General features: G+C 43.6%; 1 protein-coding gene across 1 annotated transcript in view; it reads right to left on the bottom strand.

Annotated features, from left to right (window-relative positions):
- Positions 1 to 438: 438 nt before the first annotated feature.
- Positions 439 to 18957, bottom strand: part of LOC138489290 (zinc finger protein 271-like) — a 29150-nt gene continuing 10631 nt past the window's right edge. The window contains exon 2 of the mRNA XM_069616991.1: positions 439 to 4414. Coding sequence (XP_069473092.1) covers positions 3314 to 4414 — 1101 coding nt within the window. The 3' untranslated portion in view covers positions 439 to 3313. The remainder of the gene's footprint in view (positions 4415 to 18957) is intronic.

Here is an 18957-nt window from a genome sequence, read left to right as displayed (position 1 = left end):
TTTAGCAATTTGTTTTTTCTAATTCATGTTTCACCCAAGGCTGATTGCGAGGTAAAAAAAAAAAAGGACATCCTCGATTCTCGTTTCCCATATACATAATTTCTTGCAGGAACAAGAGCTAGACTTTTCCCCACACCTCGGCAATTTGGTCTCATCTGCGTTAAGTTTAATTAGCCCACTTGGGGTGCAGGAAATGAGGACACCATCACCCTCAAACATTTGCAATGGAATCTTTTCAACCTATGCTGGGAATGTCAGATGTGTATGTGAGACAGTATATTATCAGGCACCCAATTAAAGAACACATTAAACATTAAACACCAATTAAAGAATGCCAACTTGTCTAATACCCTTCCCAACATAAAAGGGGTTAGTGCATTACTGCGTCCACGTCTCAATTTATGATAAATCAACAGAATAATATTCTTGAGGCCAGTCTTCCCATCTCAAATGCCTATTATTTATTGATGAACGTAACACATGGGCCATCTCAAACAATATACATTTGCCAAGTCTGTGGCTAGGGTTCTAGTCAGGATGTAGTGAATACTTTCACCTCTTCTAATGACATTGCCGGCTTCCAGTTTCTTACACCAATTAGTATATAATCAATATATCTAATGGTCCTGGCGTTATGATAAGTAGGCTGAGGTGGTATCACCGTGTAGTCTCCCATTATATGCCCTAATACCCAAATTATAACAAAGCTGAGCAGTCTGTAAGGCACATTTATAGGATTTCCTTAGGTTTGGTGGAGTTGGGGGAGGAGAGCCCCAAATCAAGTCCTCCTTATTAGCAACAAACATTTCATGTAAGGGTTCTCTGAAGGCTTAGATCTCCCACAGTTAACAACATTGTTTTGTTTAATTCATCACCAACCCAATTGGCTACCAAGTTATAATGTCCTCATACCATTTTAGCCACAGTGAGCCTCATTCCGAGTTTGGAGGTAGTCATGGCGCTATACCACCGACTTGGTGGTAAGTCCCCATTGTAAAAGCCATTCCCCATTCCCATTTGAGCCCCCATAGGGCTCAATGGGAAGGGGGAAGGCGTTAATAACGGTACCGCAAATTGCGGTACCGTTATTGACCCCGGTATCCCTTAGCGGGTCCCGTCCATAACGCCTGGTAAAACCAGGCGTTAAGGGAGGGGCCCGCTAAGGGAACTCGGAATAGGGCGCAAAGGGATTACCGGCACCGGTGTCCTTACCGGTGCCGGTAATCCCTTTGCGCCCACCTCGTAATGAGGCCCAGTGTCTGTTACTTTTATAGATGGTTAATAGCAAAAATGTATCACCTCCTGGGATTTCAATAAATAGGCCTTGTATGTCTGGTGAATCTGTATCGATAGATTTCATGTGGGCATTCAATTGTACACAAACCCACATGCATAGCCCCCCACTTGGCGATCCTATCTTATGAGAGGGACAGGCAGCGGAAACGTGAAACACATATAACCCTCAAAATATAGAGGGTTACAGGTCCATGTTTCCTAGAAACATATTAAGTCTAAAGATCTAATGAAATCAACCTAATCAAGGTCGTCCAGATGTTTGCACAGGTCAGCAATGTTCCAAGACACCAGATTAAGCTCCTGCATAAGATCCCTCTCTTGTGTTAATTCAACAGTATCACAAAACACTGGCAAACAGGGAAGGGAATGTCAAACACTGACTCATGCAATGTTGAAGGATATCGGTTCAGGGTTGGGCAAGCGGGGAGGAGGATGCCAAACACCGACTCATACAATGTTGAGCAAGGGTTGTTAGCGGTTTCTGCATGGATTAAATTAACTGGGGATCGACCTATCCTCTCAGGGCCTGCTGTAGAAATAGTACAGACGTCAATTGGTAGAAGCTCCTATGCAAGTTCCTCATTACGAAAGGTAATTTTAATATCATTTTGGCACCTTCCCTAGGGCATGAAAGCGCTCTGAGGCCCATGGGCATGTGGCACGTTATAAAAATTAAAATAAATAATTAATTAACATAGATTCAATAGTTTCATCTCTCACAATTGACAAGTATCCGAAAGATATATTTATTGATAAGACTGTCTTTCCCCTGATATTGATTTCGATACATTAGTCATGTATAATACTCCTCCTCTATGGTTATAATCAGGAGGTCTTAATAGGGCTGTATTTCTTTTCTAAACCTGGTACCTAATCTCCCTTGTGCCGATAACCATTCCCCAAAACAGTATGAGGTGCATCACCAGATATTTTGGGGCCTTTTTCCAGCTAATTTCTAGGTGGAATATACCCCATGTTTGGGGATGGATGGCTTTTAATATGATTTTCAATCACCTGGAAAATTGGATTCGGTTAGCAGGCATTTAATTAGTTAGCGGTACATTTGTAGCTACAGCAATCGTATATTGTGGCCTACCCACAGGTGGATTCATCAAAGTAGTTAGGTTTTTCAGATTTTGCTCGACTATGCCAAACTCTTTTTTTAAATAACCAAATGATTGTCGCAAATGTCTAATTTCAGCCAGTAACATAAAGCAATTGGAACAAGCCCCCCACTGCGTAGTCAACGCAAGGGATCTGGGACTTGATTTCCATTTTGCTAATCATGGTTCAACATCGGGATGGGAACAGTATTGTCTGGATTAGGATCCGCTATAACAGTTCACTGCTCCTTAAACAAATTAATTAGTGTATCAAAACAATTGGAAATTTCAATACCTTTAGAGATAACAAAAGGGACTTGCAAGGAGTCTTCCGCCTCTGACTGGCCAGTTGATGGTTGATTATTGGACAGTTTATTTATTTAATTTTTTTTTTATAACACGCTCAATATCTGAGTTCGGTTTCTAATCACGGATCTGGGATTTGAACCTCTGTTGCTCTGTGTGGCCTTGCTTCCAACACCAGAATGTTGCCCCTGTGCTATCCTCCATTCACAATTGGTCACTTGAAGGAATATCTGGGCCCTGCCTGGTGCAATTCATCTCAACTGGAAGGACATGGGCTCTTGATGCACTATTAAAGGGCTTGTCACATCCTGTGCACCCATAGGGATTCCCCCCTGTATGTATCCTTTGATGCTGGATCGGACTCAATCTACGAGTGAAGTTCTTCACACACTCCTAGCACTGTTATGGTTGCTTCCCAGTATGTATCTTATTATGGCTAGTCAGAGTTGATTGGTGAGTGAAGCTTTTCTCACACTGTGTACACTGGTGGGGTCACACAACAGTATGGCACCTCTAATGCCTGGAAAGACATGTTCTCTGGGTGAAGCTCTTCTCAAACTCTGTACACTGGAAGGATTTAAATCCAGTGTGGGATCTTGTATGAGTCATCAGGCTTGATGCAAGATTAAAGTGCTTACTACATTATGTACACCCCTAGCGGTACCCACCCCAGTATGGCTCTTTTGATGACTCCTCAGGGATGAGAGGAAACTGAAGCTTTTCTTGCATTCTGCGCACTCATAGGGCTTCTCCCCGGTATGGATCCTTTGATGACTGCTCAGGGCGGAGGGGTCACTGAAGCTTTTTTTGCACTCTGTGCATTGATAGGGCTTCTCTCCTGTATGGATCCTTTGATGCAGGTGCAGGTGTGAGCTCCGAGTGAAGCTTCTCTCACACTCTATACACTGGTATGGCCGCTCTCCAGTATGGATCTTCTGATGCTTCTGCAGATTTGAGCTTTGAGTGAAGCTTTTATCGCACTCTAAGCACTTGTAGGGTTGCTCCCCAGTATGGATCTTCTGATGCTTCAGCAAATGTGAGTTCTGACTGAAGCTTTTCTCACACTCTGAGCACTGGTATGGGCGCTCTCCAGTATGAATCCTCTGATGCTTGACCAGATACGAGCTATACGTGAAGATTTTCTCACACTCTGTACACTGGTATGGTCGCAACCCAGTATGGATCTTCTGATGCTGGTGCAGATTTGAGCTCTGACTGAAACTTTTCTCACACCCAGTGCACTGGTATGGTCGCACCCCAGTATGGATCTTCTGATGCTGGTGCAGATGTGAGCTCAGAGTGAAGCTTTTATCACACTCTGTACATTGGTATGGGCGCTCCCCAGTATGAATCTTCTGATGCTTGACCAGATCCGAGCTATTAGTGAAGCTTTTCACACACTCTGAGCACTGGTATGGACGCTCCCCAGTATGGATCCTCTGATGCTGTTGCAGATGTGAGCTATAAGTGAAGCCTTTTTCGCACTCCGTACACTGGTATGGTCGTTCACCAGTATGGATCCTCTGATGCAGGTGCAGATGTGAGCTCCATGTGAAGCTTTTCTCACACTCCAAGCACTTGAAAGGTCTTCCCCTTGTGTGGGATCTCTGATGCCTTCTCAACTTTGATGTCTGATTAAAGTGCTCATCACATTCCGTGCACTTGTAGGACTTCTCTCCAGCATGCATACTTTGATGGCTGCTCATTCTCTGTTGGAAGAAGCAGAGGCACCCTTTATTATTTTATGTGATAGTACAGCCTAAAAAACAATAGATCTAGAACAGAGCTATTAATCCTCATTTTACCTGCAGATCACAAATGCACTGGGTGATCTGTGAGAAGTCACATTTGTGAACCTTCACCAATCAGAGAGAGACAGGGAAAAAATTTACTTGTTGGGAGAATCCTACACGTACTCACATGTTCAATACTGAGTACAAATCTAGGCATATTTGCCCCCCAAACATGAATAGATGAGACCTGGGCATGAATATATGATATGATATGGTATGATATGGCATTTATAACGCGCCTATACACAAGTGTTTCGAGGCGCGTCGATGCAGGGGAGGGGGAACAGAGGGAAGACAGACAATGATCTTCCTAGGCCAGGTGTCATTCAGATCGCGCAAGTGCATGGGAAGGGGGAAGGGGAAAAGTGCGAGGGGGAAGGGAGAGGGGAGAAGTGCAGTACATGGGAGTGGGGAAAGTGCAGTACGTGGGATAGTAGAATAAGTAGGAAAAATAACAGCCGGATGGTGGCAAGTGCAAGGTAAGAGCAGACATAAGTGCTGGTGGGGGACTGTAGGGATACAGAATACAGTCCCTAGGTGCAGGGGTTGCCAGGGGGGCAGTGCAGGTGTGCAAGTGGCAGGGCCTGGGCCCAAGGTCACAAAGGGTGGCCAGGTAGCCAGTGCAGATTCAGCCAGGAATTCAGCAGGGGAGAGGGGGAGAGAAAGCAGAAGCAAAGAGGAAGGTTTTGAGGTGCTTCCGGAACCAGAGATGGTTCTCCTCAAGTTTCAGGGAGGCAGGAAGGCTGTTCCAGAGGGAGGCCCCTGCTGAGGCGAGAGATCTACCACCAACTCGTTGCTTGGAGAAGCGACAGACCCTGAGGGAGTTGGAGGCGGATGGGTGAAGAGCTCGAGAAGGAAGATATTTGGGAAGAGAGAGTTGAAGGGATTGCGGCCCCAGGACCCAGAAGGCTTTGTGGACAATGCAGAGGGGTTTGAACTTAATCCTTGCAGCCACTGGGAGCCAGTGCAGCGATTTCAGTCCTGGAGAGATACGATCACTGGGCTTGAGGCCAAGGACAGGTCTAGCAGTCCTGTTCTGGATAAGTTGCAGAGGGCGGAGAGTAGAGGCAGGCAGATTTAGATAGAGGCTGTTGCAATAGTCCAGCCTAGAGAGAACCAGGGCTCTGGAGATGGTGAGCTTCTGGGGGAAGGAGATGAAAGGAAGAATACCTCTGAGGAGGTGCAGCTGGTAATGTGACTTCTTAGAGACATCAGAGATATGAGGAGAGAAGGAGAGCCTTGCAGGTGGGAGCAGGAAGAGGGCCAAGAGAGGCCAGCCAGAGAGATGCAGAGAAGGAGGGAGTGGGTGTGCCAATGAGTAAAGTCTTACTGGCATTAAGGCAGAGGTCATTGGTGGCACACCACTCCCGGATAGCAGACAGACAGCCAGAGATGAAGGAGGGAGAGGAGGAGGCCGAGGGTAGCCTGAAAATGAGCTGAGTATCATCCGCATAGCACTGAAAGTTGGGGCAGAGAGTGGTGATGCAGTGGGGAAGGAGTGCCAGGTATTGGTTGAAAAGCCAGGGAGAGAGGTTAGATCCCTGTGGGACACCACAGATAGAGAAAAAGATATCAGAGAGGAAGGACCCGAGTTGGACCTGGGAGGGTCGGTCGGAGAGGAAAGAGGTCAGCCACGCCAGAGCCTGACCAGTGATACCCAGGTTATCAAGGAGACGGTTGAGCAGGATGGCATGGTTGACAGTGTCAAAGGTAGAAGAGAGATCAAGCAAGATGAGGACACACAGGGTGTTGGAGTCGAGGTTGGTGAGCAGGTCTTCACGGATGTTCAGGAGAGCAGTTTCCGTGCTTTTGGCAACTCTGAAGCCAGACTGGTGGTCATGAAGACAACCAACAGATTTGGTGTGGAGATTAAGCTGGGAGGAACCTCGTCTGCAGAGAAAAGGGGAAAGGCAGAGAAGGAGGGAGGGCGTTTGGCTGCAGAAGGGCTAGAGGAGGAGCAGGGAATGGAAGGAGGGAGGCGATAGGAGGAGAGTGAGGACAGGATGTCCTGAGTTTTAGAAATGAAGTGAGAAGCCAGTGCTGTGCAGAGGGCCTGGGAAGGTACAGGAGAGGTAGAGACTGCGGCAGGATTGGCCAGTTCCTTAGAGATTTTAAAAAGTTCAGCCGAGTTGTTAGATGCCGCAGAGATGTGGGCTTAGATATGAGCTCTATTCTTGGTGAGGACGGAGAGCCGGTATTGCCTTTGCAGCAGGCGGCAGGCCAGTTTGTCAGAGGATGAACATGAAGAACACCATTTCCTCTCGGCCACCATGCACTTGCGTTTTAAGGTGACGAGATCTGAGTCATACCAGGAGTTACACTTGGCTTTGGGCTTCATGCAGATTCTCATGACAGGGGCAAGGATATCAAGAGTATCAGATATAGAAGAGTGGAGCATGGAGAGGGCTGTTTCAGGGTGAGAGTCAGCCAATGGGGGAGAAGGGGGTGAGAAGGTGGTGGCAAAAGCCTCAACTGACACGTGCTTCATGGGTCGGATGACCGCGAAGGTGGGTGGCAGTGATGGAGGTGGCTTGGCCTGAGGGGTAGGGAGGGTGAGGTGAGAGGATAGGAAAAAGTGATCACTCCAGGAGAGCGGAGTGGAGAGGGGGACAGACAGGGGAAGGTCAGAGGAGATAAGAATATCCAGAGTGTGCCCTGCAGAGTGAGTCGGGCCTGAGGGAAGAATAGTGAGTGAGAGAGTCGCAGAGGTCACGAAAGAGTCCAGAGGGAGCACAGAAGGCATCCAGGTGGATGTTGAAGTCTCCAAGAAGGAGGAGTTGAGAAGTCGAGGCCAGGAGTGAGGAGGAGAGGTCTGCCCACTCAGAGAGGAAGGAGGAGATCTGACCAGGTGGCCGATAGATGGTAGCCATAGTAAAGGAATGGCTAGGAGAGAGAGAGAGAGCCTGCAGACAAGGCATTCAAAAGTGGAGTAGGCCTGCGTGGGAATGACAGAGGCAGGAATCCACTCTGGGAAGATCAGAGCTACACCCCCTCCAGAGCAGTTTGACCTGGGCGCTGAGAGGATCTTGTAGCCGTCAGATAGGAGCGTGTCAAAGCTAGAGACAGAGCTGGCCGTGAACCAAGTCTCGGTGAGACCGAGGACATCAAGGTCAAGTTCTTCCAGAAGGCGGCAGATATCAGAGGAGTGTTTGACAGCAGAGCGAGAGTTAAGAGTGGCGAGGTGGAGAAGGTTGCCATCCTTGAAGGACTTCCGGGGACAGGTACAGATCAAAGGTATGCCCTTCGGAGGTGTAGAGGGAGCCCGAGAGGGGGCAGAGAGGGAGGGGGAAGGTAAGGTATCCCCTGAGGAGGCAGAAGGGGGAGGCGAGGTAGCCGAGGAAGGGGGAGAGGGGACAGCAGGAGAAGAAAGGAAATTGATGAGGCGCTGGAAGCGTCTATCAAAGAGGTGAAGGTTGAACTGAGGACCTTGGACCAAGACTGTCCCATTCGAGTATCCCATATCACTTTCACTTTTTGATGCAGTATTTCTCTAAAACAGGAAATTCATTGGGGAAATAGAATCATCAATTTGTAGCTATTGACTATTGGACTATATTCCATCTAGAGGTTTTGAGTGAAATCTGATAGACAATTAAGTGGAGTGGAGTTTATGATGCCCTTAGGTACCCCGAGGAGGAATTCACCTCTTGACTGATAGCTACCCACACATATACTTATGATGTCTATGGCCCCTGTGACTCTGGCCCCAGCAGTGCAGTGGGGAGCAGGGAAGGTATAATGGAAATATATACAACAGCATAAATAAAGTTAACCACACCCCGAGGGGAAACAAGTGCCCCACCAACCAATACCCCCTGACCATCGCCATGACAATTCCCTAACAGAACCATAGCTCCTGTGCAGTCAAATGCAGTGTGGCCGTGGCAGCACCAGAGCCAAAGCTTTCACAAACAGCCAGAATCACGGCTCCTGAACCATCAGGGAAGCTATTGATGTATGTGGCTGGGGTGCCGGGCTTTGCCTACTGCCCTCAGTTCTTATATGACACGGGGGAGGTCGAGAACATGCTCAACCCCTTGCCTGTGACATCACAGATATTGATTAAGAATTCCATAATCCTCTGCTGTGATAGTACACCATAATCCTCTGCTGTGATAGTACAGCAGGGCGATATGGCATTGGGAAAAGGGAAAAATTGCCATTGTTATACACAACACTGCTATAATAATTATGTCTTGGTCAGATGGTGTGCTGAAGGCGTGTTCTCTCCCCTCTGCTACCACTCATGTTAAGCTGTGTACATCCTGATGAATTCATTAAACCACAAGTAGATCTTACACAAGTGCTGGTTCATGTGTTATCTCAGAAGGCACAAACAGGTCAGCATTGCGGACTAGTAGGAGGGAGGATACAGGGGAATGGGTGTCTCTAAGGTGAGGTGGGTGCAGTGCATCGAAGATGGGAGTGGCAACAGCCGATGGAGACTCATGTATTACTTTATAATTAGCTAAATCGCAGTAACATACTATAGCTCATGGAACACTAAAGACAAAACACCTCTTGGCTCCACATTTGCCAATAGCTGGCTGTGCATGTTGCATGCATTATAGAAGATAATTTGCGGTATTATATATTTCCCTTCTCCCCCTTTTCGTCTTCTCTGTCACCATCACGTGGGGAATAACCCAACTCAACAAAATCCTTCAGCGGTAGTCCAATACTCCCTCCTGCCAAATAGAGGTAATTTCCTCATCGCTCTCAAAATGTATCCAACACATCTTTGAAACTTTTAAAGTACTATATTTAGTCTAATGAATGATCGAAATAAAAACGATACACTATCTAGTCTTGTATATTTAGAGTACAATAATACTTAATTCTTGAGAATTGTTCTTCAGCCTAATACTCGAAGGCTCGCCCTGATGTTTGAATATCAGAGTATATAATTTCATACATTATATATAACTAGAACATGTTACAATTAGCATTATTCACCGAATACTATTCAAGCAGCTATATACTAAAACAAAGACAACTACGACCAATATGTGTTCTGCACAGTGGTCTTTGATAAGGAACTATAACATGTGCTCGCAAGGCCAAAGAAAAGGAAATTGGACAGACAACAAAACAAAAAGAAAAAAGAAAAAAGATACAGAAAAAATTCTGAGATGATGTTTGGAACTCACTACATATCCACATATTGTACAAGAGAAATTTAAACGGACTCTGACCCGTGCATACAACATACTCCTGTGAGGTGGGTCTAAATGGTAATCCAATGCAAAGAGATTTATCCAACACGGCTGTAGACAAGCATACCCAAACATGGAGAATAGCTACGATCAGGGCCACAGGAAAGATTCTGAACTTGGAGTAGATTAGTCATGTTTTGTAAAGTTGGGAGTTAAATAGGAATTCACATTCCAGAAGGATCATTTTTTGCAGACAAGAACACATATATTTAAACCTTAGAAATTTAAAAACTTTCTGGAATCGGTTCTGGAATGTACCTCGTATCTCATGGAAGATAAAAGATGTATTTGTACATAAATGTTTGTCTTTGTATTTGAAAGGAATAATATTACAGCATCTTCCGGCGGTGTTGCTCTGCTAGTACCCCCCGACATCTCTGGCACCTCTAATTTGTGTGAGTAACAAGGGATTGAAGGGATGATAGGTGGGTGATACAGTTTTGAAGTGCAGCGGCACGCTACGAGCATCAATTGCGACCGCCTGACCTGATCGCCATGGACGGATGGAGACTGAAAGGTGTGTAGGTGGGTGTGGGTGTGTTTCTCAGACCTGTCAAAGTGGAATGCACTTAAGAGACCATAAAGCAGTGCAGATATGATGTAAGCCCCTCTCTGAGGTGCAGATATGCCCAAAAGTACACCCCATGTCTTCACAGGTTGAACTGCCTGAGAACCTGAATAGGGGTTACGTCGGCCCTGGGGGCATTATCAAGCCTTATTACGTGTATTTTAAAGCACCACGGGAGGTGCGGATCTATATCACGTAGGCAGGTCAAGCAAAACTGTACAGGTTTCTAGTGGTGCTGTAAAGCCATCTTTGCTAGTGGAGGATGCTCAGTTAGAAAGTAAATTGTTAATGCAACCAACTAACAGGGTTTGAAAATGAGGGGAGCTTGAAGCGATTTAGCTCCTGCTCCTAGCCTAGGAAAGCCTAGTTTGCTTAAAACCGCCAGCCAGGGCTTTACGTGTGCCGGGGCTAGCAGGAGCTGAGCACCGGCAGGCTCTGAAAATTGTGTGTGAGACGGGCCCTTCCAGGTCCCCTGAAGACTCCTGATAACTCCAGCCCACCAGGCTGGTAATAGGCAATGCTTGTTTTGTAAAGTCGGAAGCACTTGCGCGTAAGCGAGAGCTTCAGGCTTTAGAAAAAAGCCTCGCCTTGTCATTGTGTCGCCGAACTAGCTGCATATTTAATGAAAGGGGTGTGTGGCGGGGGGTCGGCACACAATCAAAAGGCAAGGCTTTTTTTGTAAAGCCTGAAGCTATCGGGTGCAAGTAATAGCTTCAGGCTGTAGACACACACATAAAAGCCAAGCTTGTCATTGCTTCTCCGACCCCCTGCCAAGTAACCCTTTCTTTAGAGATGCAGGGATCATCACCCTTAGTGAGAGTGTGATGATCCCCGCATCCCCGCATCTCCAGTGAAAGGGTATCCTGGCAGGGGGTCAGCGCCACAATTAAAAGACAAGGAAACACTTACCTGACCTGAATGGTGCCTGTTAGGCCACGGGCCCCTGCCCTTTTGCACAATAGGGCTGCTGCGCTTACGGGGTGTGGCCTAACAGGCAGCATTTAAGTGAGGTAAGTGTTGCCTCTTAATTGGGGCACCGACCACCTGCCAGGACACACCGCCTAAGAGCCCCAGCTCGAGTATGCTGGCCACTTAAAGCACCACAGACAGCTTCCAGTAGCTACCTTTGGCTGCCCAGGCCAGTTGGTGCCTTAGAAACATGTATATATGACATTATAAGCATTCTAAAATACTGCAAGTTAAAGAAGAATTGAGGCACATCTGCTCCACATTTAAACATAATGAATTATACAGAATGGTAAAAGTGTCCTAGTGAGATTTGTGGTGCATTGGGTACTCGCCCCTGGTTTCCCAGCGGTAACTCCTGCTACTGGGTGAGACCGGACACCCAGGGGCTGATTTTAGCTCCTGCTCATTGAATCTTAATGTACAGCCCTGAACTAAATGTACCATACTGACTCTTCTGCAAATAACTTATTGTGCAAAACCTTATAAAAAAAATATATTTCTGAGGCCACAATTTGGTAGTAAAACCTTCTCCATAGCCCTGTTAAATAGAATAAAGATTGGGTGGATGAAGGTAATATCCAGTCACCTTTGCAAACAGGTTTTCATACAGGACTTTCTTTTATATTAAAATTAAGGCGAGATCTGCTTTAAGACCAGGAAATATGCCTCTTTATGTGGCGTTTTTAGATTATTCATTAGCATTTGATCACACATTTTTGAATAAATCGAGAAATTGGGATATAGACACCAGCATTTTCAAATTCTTGAGACTGTTACATAAAACTAAAAAGGTGAGAATGAGGCTGTACAGAGGTCGAGCATGACCTTAAGATGGCTTCCTACCAGCACCTTTATTGTTCAATCGGTACGCGGCCGATTTGGGAAGGGAAATAAAAAGGCAGAAAATCCTCTCACGGAAAATCGTTTCTAGACATATCCATTGGTTGCCCATGGCGACAAGGTCATTCTTTTTTACCATATGTAGCGCGATCTCCAGAGAAGTCTGAAAGATATGGCGGAAATTTCAAAGTAATATCATTTGGAAGGAAATTGTTAAATGTCTAAAATGATGGGGTTTACAAAGAGAACAATAAGGAAACTGAAAGGAGAGTCCTTAACATGGACAGGTGTATTTCCTGGTAAGTTTTATTATAGAGTGGACCCACCACAGAGCCCAACATACGGCCACTAACTCACTTCAACTCAACCGTCCTCTGCCTCATGAGCCCACATGTAGATTCCAGCTCGGCTCGTGGAACAGGGACCTAAGCAAAAGTAAACAACACAGAACAAATCATTACATATCTCCCTCCCCAACATAAAACTAAAACCCAACAAGAATTGAATAAAGACACAATAAATAAAAATGTAACTAACTTACAAAGCAATTGTAAAGCAAGAGTAATTTCACTGAACAAAATCCTTCAACCAACTAGATTTGCGTGCAAATCTCTTGGAACCCTCAGAGCCACTCACTTTACAACTCGTACTTTCACTCTCCCCGACATCCAGGCCTCCTTTCTTCATCCTCACCATCCTCGCACATAACTTGCTCATTACTCACTCCCTGAGTTCCCTCACATTCTCCATCCCTCACAGTCTCGGCTTTTGCTAACCTGCCCTGAGACCACACCCCCCCCTCCTTCTAGGATGACAACACTTCCACGTACAGCATCAATCCTCTTGGGACCAATGAATTTACTATCCACACACTTTTGTGAAAGCCTGGGATTCTTCACCAACACCCAGTCTCCAACTTTCCACTCCCTAGTCTAACACACTCTCTCCTGTCAAATGATTCTTTATTGATGTTCTGCCCCCGTTCTATAAGTCTCATTATAGCGTCTCTATTCACCACAACTGCCCCTGCCAATCCTAACCAACCAGGACAAAATCTTTTTTTCACTGAATTTCATAGGTTTATAGTAGCGCAACTTAACAATAATAACTTTGAATTTATGTACATGTAATATGGAACATACTGAACCTCTTCTACTGAACTTGATGTCCGCGAACTCTTTTAATGTCCGCGGGCATGTTCGGAGAACAGTACCACTACCTAAAAACTCTGGGGGTATGTATGATTGTTATATCATAACATAGGAACATTTAACAAATTCAAAAATCAGCACACATACACATTATATATAGTAATACATAAGAAATGTAAGCCATATATGTAACACACTAACCATTCATTCAAATACAATATGTTCTAAAATGGAATATACCAGAAGAAGATAAATTGGCTTCCAACATAATTAGCTCACAGACACTACAGAACTAAGAACAAGACCAGACCTACAGAATACTTTGAACATATCTTACCTGAAATAGTAAGTGTACTTCATTTTACTCATATATTTGTAAACTTTCTGTATTAGATTTCACAGAAATGTCTAGTACTCTGGAATGGCTAGAGGAGCATTTCCCACATGAGGAAATGTCACAAGATAGTGAAACAAATGGTAAACACTTTACAATATAAACCATTTGATTATTATTGTTTTATATACATTTAACATATATATATATATATGGGGACACCATTAGAAGTCACATGACAAGTAATGTTGATGAGTGGTGGAAGACTCTTGTAGAAGGAGAAAAAATGAAAATAACATTGGCACTCATAAGACTAGTGATTCTAATTGTCAAGAAACTAGAGGTGATCAACAACATGACCCAGGCACAATAAAGTGTTGCCAAGCTCTGCTATCAGGATACTGTACATCAAACTGAAGACACATCATGGAAGAATGGACATGATCAGGTTAAAGGTTTCAAATATGGAAACCATACAATCTGTTTAAATAACATAAAAAAATAAAAAATAATAAAAGAAAAAATGGATTTATTGTTGACCAATTTTAATAATTTGAAAACTTTTGTTGAAGAGCATTTTAAAACAAAAACCTCATACAGTTGCCCCACATGTACTTGTCCCCCTCACCATATCCCAGTCAATTATCCCCAAACCCTCTTCATAACCCAAAACGTTTTGATGAGACTTCCATCCCTTCTTCACCTGATAGCAATGATGTTGAAACCCCTAATTTTCCTGTTTTTGTTTCCGTTTCTGCCTCACCTTCTCTGTCATAAATGATTAATATATGTTAAATAAAGTTACATTTTTATATTGTGTTGGAATTAGTTTCCTTTTTTTTAAAAAAACAAAGTAGGTGTCTGCGGACAGCGCGGGTCTTCTGAAATGTTCGTAAATAAAGGAAAATTGAGGTGTCCTGAAGAACACTATACCTGTCCGTACTGTTCGCTAGCAAGTTGAAACTGTTCTAAGAACACAATTGGTGTCCTGAAATGTTCGTAAAGAAACAAAAATTAAAGTGTCCTGAAGAACACTATACCTGTCCATAGTGTTCGCTAGCAAGTTGAAACTGTTCTAAGAACACAATTGGTGTCCTGAAATGTTCGTAAATAAACGAAAATGGAGGTGTCCGGAAGAACACTATACCTGTCCGTACTGTTCGCTAGCAAGTTGAAAGTGTTCTAATAACACACGCGATGTCATGATATGTTCGTACCGAAACGAAAATTAGAGTGTCCTAAAGAACATTATACCTGTCCATAGTGTTCGCTAGCAAGTTGAAATTGTTCTAGAACACACGCGGTGTCCACAAATGTTTGTTTGACGTGTGACACACTTTTACTTACTTCAGGACCCGAACAGTGTCCGTAGAACATCAACGCGCATGCGCAAACCAATGTCCGTGCATTTGGTGTCCTGCGGACAGGCGCTTCCTTCGCGGACATGTTCGCGAAGGGATCATGTGACGGCGCCCACGCTAATCGCGTGTTCTGAATGCGGACACTGTTCATTTCCCCGAACAATTTAAAAGTACATTTTCAAGTAATCCACAATATTTTTCAATAAAAACTCACCATAGCACAATTCCCACATACTAATCTTGAGTTTCTACATACTTTTTGAGACTTTTGGAACCTTTTTTTGTGTTCGATCTGTCCGCGGACAGCGCGCAAGTCCGCGAACCACGTACAAGCACCCCTATAAAAGACCACGCCCTAGAGCTTATTCTCATTGTGTTTCTGGCTATTTTTCAGAGCACAGCTATTCTTCCTGCAACTTGGAGATTACACCATTGAGATGGCATCCCTGGCTGCACTACTGCCACCTGGTGCTGCACCTGCTTCAGCACCACCCCCACCCCCTCCACCACCACCACCTTCCCAAGGGCCTGAAGAGGGGAACAGGAGTGAGGATGTAGAGGAGGAAGAACAGGATGACGAGAATGAGGTAGAGGAAATCCCTACTACCCGCACTAGGCATTAGTCTTGGGTGTGGTGGTTGTTTACTATTCATGGGAATGGCCCTAAGGCTCGTGCGAACCGTGTCACCTGCAATGATATGCAGTCGCGGGAGGCACGGTTCGTACAGCTTTGGGATCAATACCATAAAGCGACACCTGAGGTCATTTCACTCTGGGGCTATTCGCAAGGTTGTACCTTGCGAAGAACGTAGTAGGTTGATTTCCTCTACTTCATCCTCCGTTTCTGATCCTGTCACCACAAGGACCACCTCTGTGGGACAACGTCTTCCTCAAGCTGCCTCACAGGCCATACAGAATTCTGATGACCCTTACCTTTCGAGGGTCACAGTTGTATGTATGTATTGTGACACAGTACTCTGCAGCGGGGAGCGACTTTGCAGTGCTTTTGAGACTATCGTCTCAGAGCACGAGAAGACCTGCTCACTACCCAAATAAAACCCACTCTACCTCTTCCTCTCTCAGTTCGCCCTTTCTTATCCCTGTGGTTGGTGTCCCCCCCCCCCTTTACCCTCCTTTCCCCTCCTCTCCTAGTGTGTCGTGTATAACAAACCAAAAAAATACAAAATAACAAAAATCAAAAAACAAATAAGGCTTTTTTCAGAGCCGCCTTTCACAGTTAAAAAATAGAAGTGAAAATAAATGAAGCAGGGCCCTTTGTATTTTCATAAGTCCACGGACAGCCTGCGAACATCTAAAAAATTGGGTTGCTACCCTATCATAACCATTGCAATTTTCTCTGGGAGGAAGTGGTGGCTCTGAAAAGAGCCTTTGGGAGGTGTGTGTATGTCAAAAATTATAAATACTTAACGCCTACTTCAAAATGGATGCTGTAATTCTAAAAAAGGTTGCAATGAATTTTGTACATTTCTCAGAAAAATCTGATTGCCAGCATAAGTAAGATGGACTCCATCTCTGCGAAAAATGTATGTACTACGAAACATAATATTTTCATTGTGAAAAGAGGACATGCCAAAATATCTTAGAAAAGCACACACAGCCCTATTGACATTGCGCCTTGCTTTTTCCATTTGTGGACCAAATGAAGAAGAACAAAGCCACATTTGTCTCTGCGCAATCCGTGAAAATATTACTTGAGAATTAGGAAACATGTCCATGACCTTCCCAAGTCCTTCTTTCATAGCAAATTGCAAAGAAATTCCAGACACATGTCCTAAACTGTTCCCTCCACAATGAATTACAATTATGTCTGGATGTTGCTCTGTCTCCAAAGTAGCACAGAGAGGTAGCAAGTCCAACCACTTCATTAGACGTACTCTATGCCAATGTACTTCCACATGTGGAAATCCAAGATCTACAGCTACTCCACAGCTTTCTGCATGCACCTTCAACCAATGTATCCACAAATCTCCCAAAATCCAAACAATCTGTTTTCTGAAACACACAGCCATAGCTATCTGTTGTTCTCTCAGCAAAAAGAGTATCTGAGAAACACTCTCCTGGCACAACACACCCACTAAACTTTCCTGACCAATCCCTTTCAGTGCTCATTCTCATTTGCATGACTTCTGAACCCAAAAATCCCCGGATGTAACACCCGATGTCCGCGAACTACCGCCATGTCCGCGGACATATCGTAACATGAACAACCCTTCTACCATTTCCACTTCACTCTCTGTGCCATTCCCTCATTGGATGTAGCTAAGAAGTCACATGACCATCCACCAATCACATTCAAGACCTCTACATCTAACTGCATCATCATAGATCAGCACTGCAAATGTATTGTGAATCTCTCTGAGTACAAGTGTCATATCATTGGCAAGCACCATCTACAAGAAATACTGTACAAGTCTCCAAGATGTCTACTTGGGGCTCCATGCATATCCATATGCATGAACACAAACTACAGGTATGCATATTTTCTGTACAGTACATGAACACATTTTCAAACTGACTTAATATTTTTTTTTATTTCTTTATTTATTTAATTACTTTAATTTAAGCATGACATTGAGGCACTATTACCTGGAAGAGCTTAGTTATAGAAATAGTGGTATTCAGTGTTACATTATAAATTTCACAAGACATAGTAAAGATATTTTGTTTGCTACAGTTAGTCATTGCAATACAATTTGTTCATTAAGAACATATCATGTGTATTGAACTGGTGTGACGTATCTTATGTAAATAAGATAGTTTTCATTGTTTTGAGGAAGGCGCTGAGGATTTCAATTAAAAAATAAATGTCTAAATTAAAAACAGTGCTATATACAAACAAAATTGCTAATTTGTTTCTTTTACAATTGCAGTGAAGACCATTCTCCTGAAAAGAAGCAGCCGAATTTGAAGAACAAAGAAGAACTAAGAAGTAACCTGTTCATTTTAGAAAAAAAGTAAGTAGAATAACACCTTAATATTTGTATTATTACTGAAACACGCTGTAAAGTTAATTCATGCTATTTCTGTGCCTAAAAATAGAGATTGTGCAACATTCGCAATTTACAGCCAGAATGGCCCACAAATTCCTATTTTTGGCCACACAAATTACCCAACTCAACCGCTTGAATTTTGATATTATAGAACAAACAACTGTTTTAATTGTATACATTAGATTTACTATTTGTACTTCTCCACACCACTAGCTTACTTTTTTCTGTCATCTAAACCCCAGTTTAGTAGCACATAAATTCAAGAATACCCAACCCTACTAGTTGTAGTTCCCAATGCACAATCACACACCATTACATACATCTTTATCATCTTACTCAAACACTTATGCACACAGCACACATACATTGCAGAACACCCCAACCCATACCTTCTTTATTTTTTTCAACAGACCCTAAAGAATGCCTACCAAAAGTCAAGTCTGTAGAAAGCAACGCAAAAGTAGAGCGCATGAAAATAAAAGTGTCCAACATAAGCATCCATCTCTAGCAGAATATGTAAAAAAAAGTTGAAACAAAACAGCTAATATAGTCATTTAGTGAAACACAAGAAGTTTCAAGTACAAAAACTTTGCCTCCTCTATCAAAATGTAAAACAAACCAAAAAACAATTAACAGAAAATCAGTTATCACTACATATAAAACTGCTTCTTTACATTTTGATATAGTGCAAAGTAAGCATACCAAGAAAAGTATTTTAGCCAAAATGTACCGTCACAAAGGCCTTCAAAATCTTATAAAAACAGGAGAAAAATCAGGTTCAATGCTTAAAACCTATCGTAGGAAATTAATCTTAGAAGCTTTGATAGACAGTGCAATTCTTCTCAAAAGGATGTTATTTATTTTAGTGTTAAACTAAATGAAACCACTAACAAAACTAATAACTAAATTACAAAAAAGACTTCTCAATAAACAAAATGTCAACAGAAATAACTTCTTAAGTATCTGCGGAGGTGAATGGAATCACACTACGAGCACAGAACCATACTTT

This window comes from Ambystoma mexicanum, chromosome 9 (genome assembly GCF_040938575.1).
Source record: "Ambystoma mexicanum isolate Mex_15411 chromosome 9, UKY_AmexF1_1, whole genome shotgun sequence".
NCBI lineage: Eukaryota > Metazoa > Chordata > Amphibia > Caudata > Ambystomatidae > Ambystoma > Ambystoma mexicanum.
Note: the sequence above shows the minus strand (reverse complement) of the source record. Positions and strands in the feature narration are given on the sequence as shown.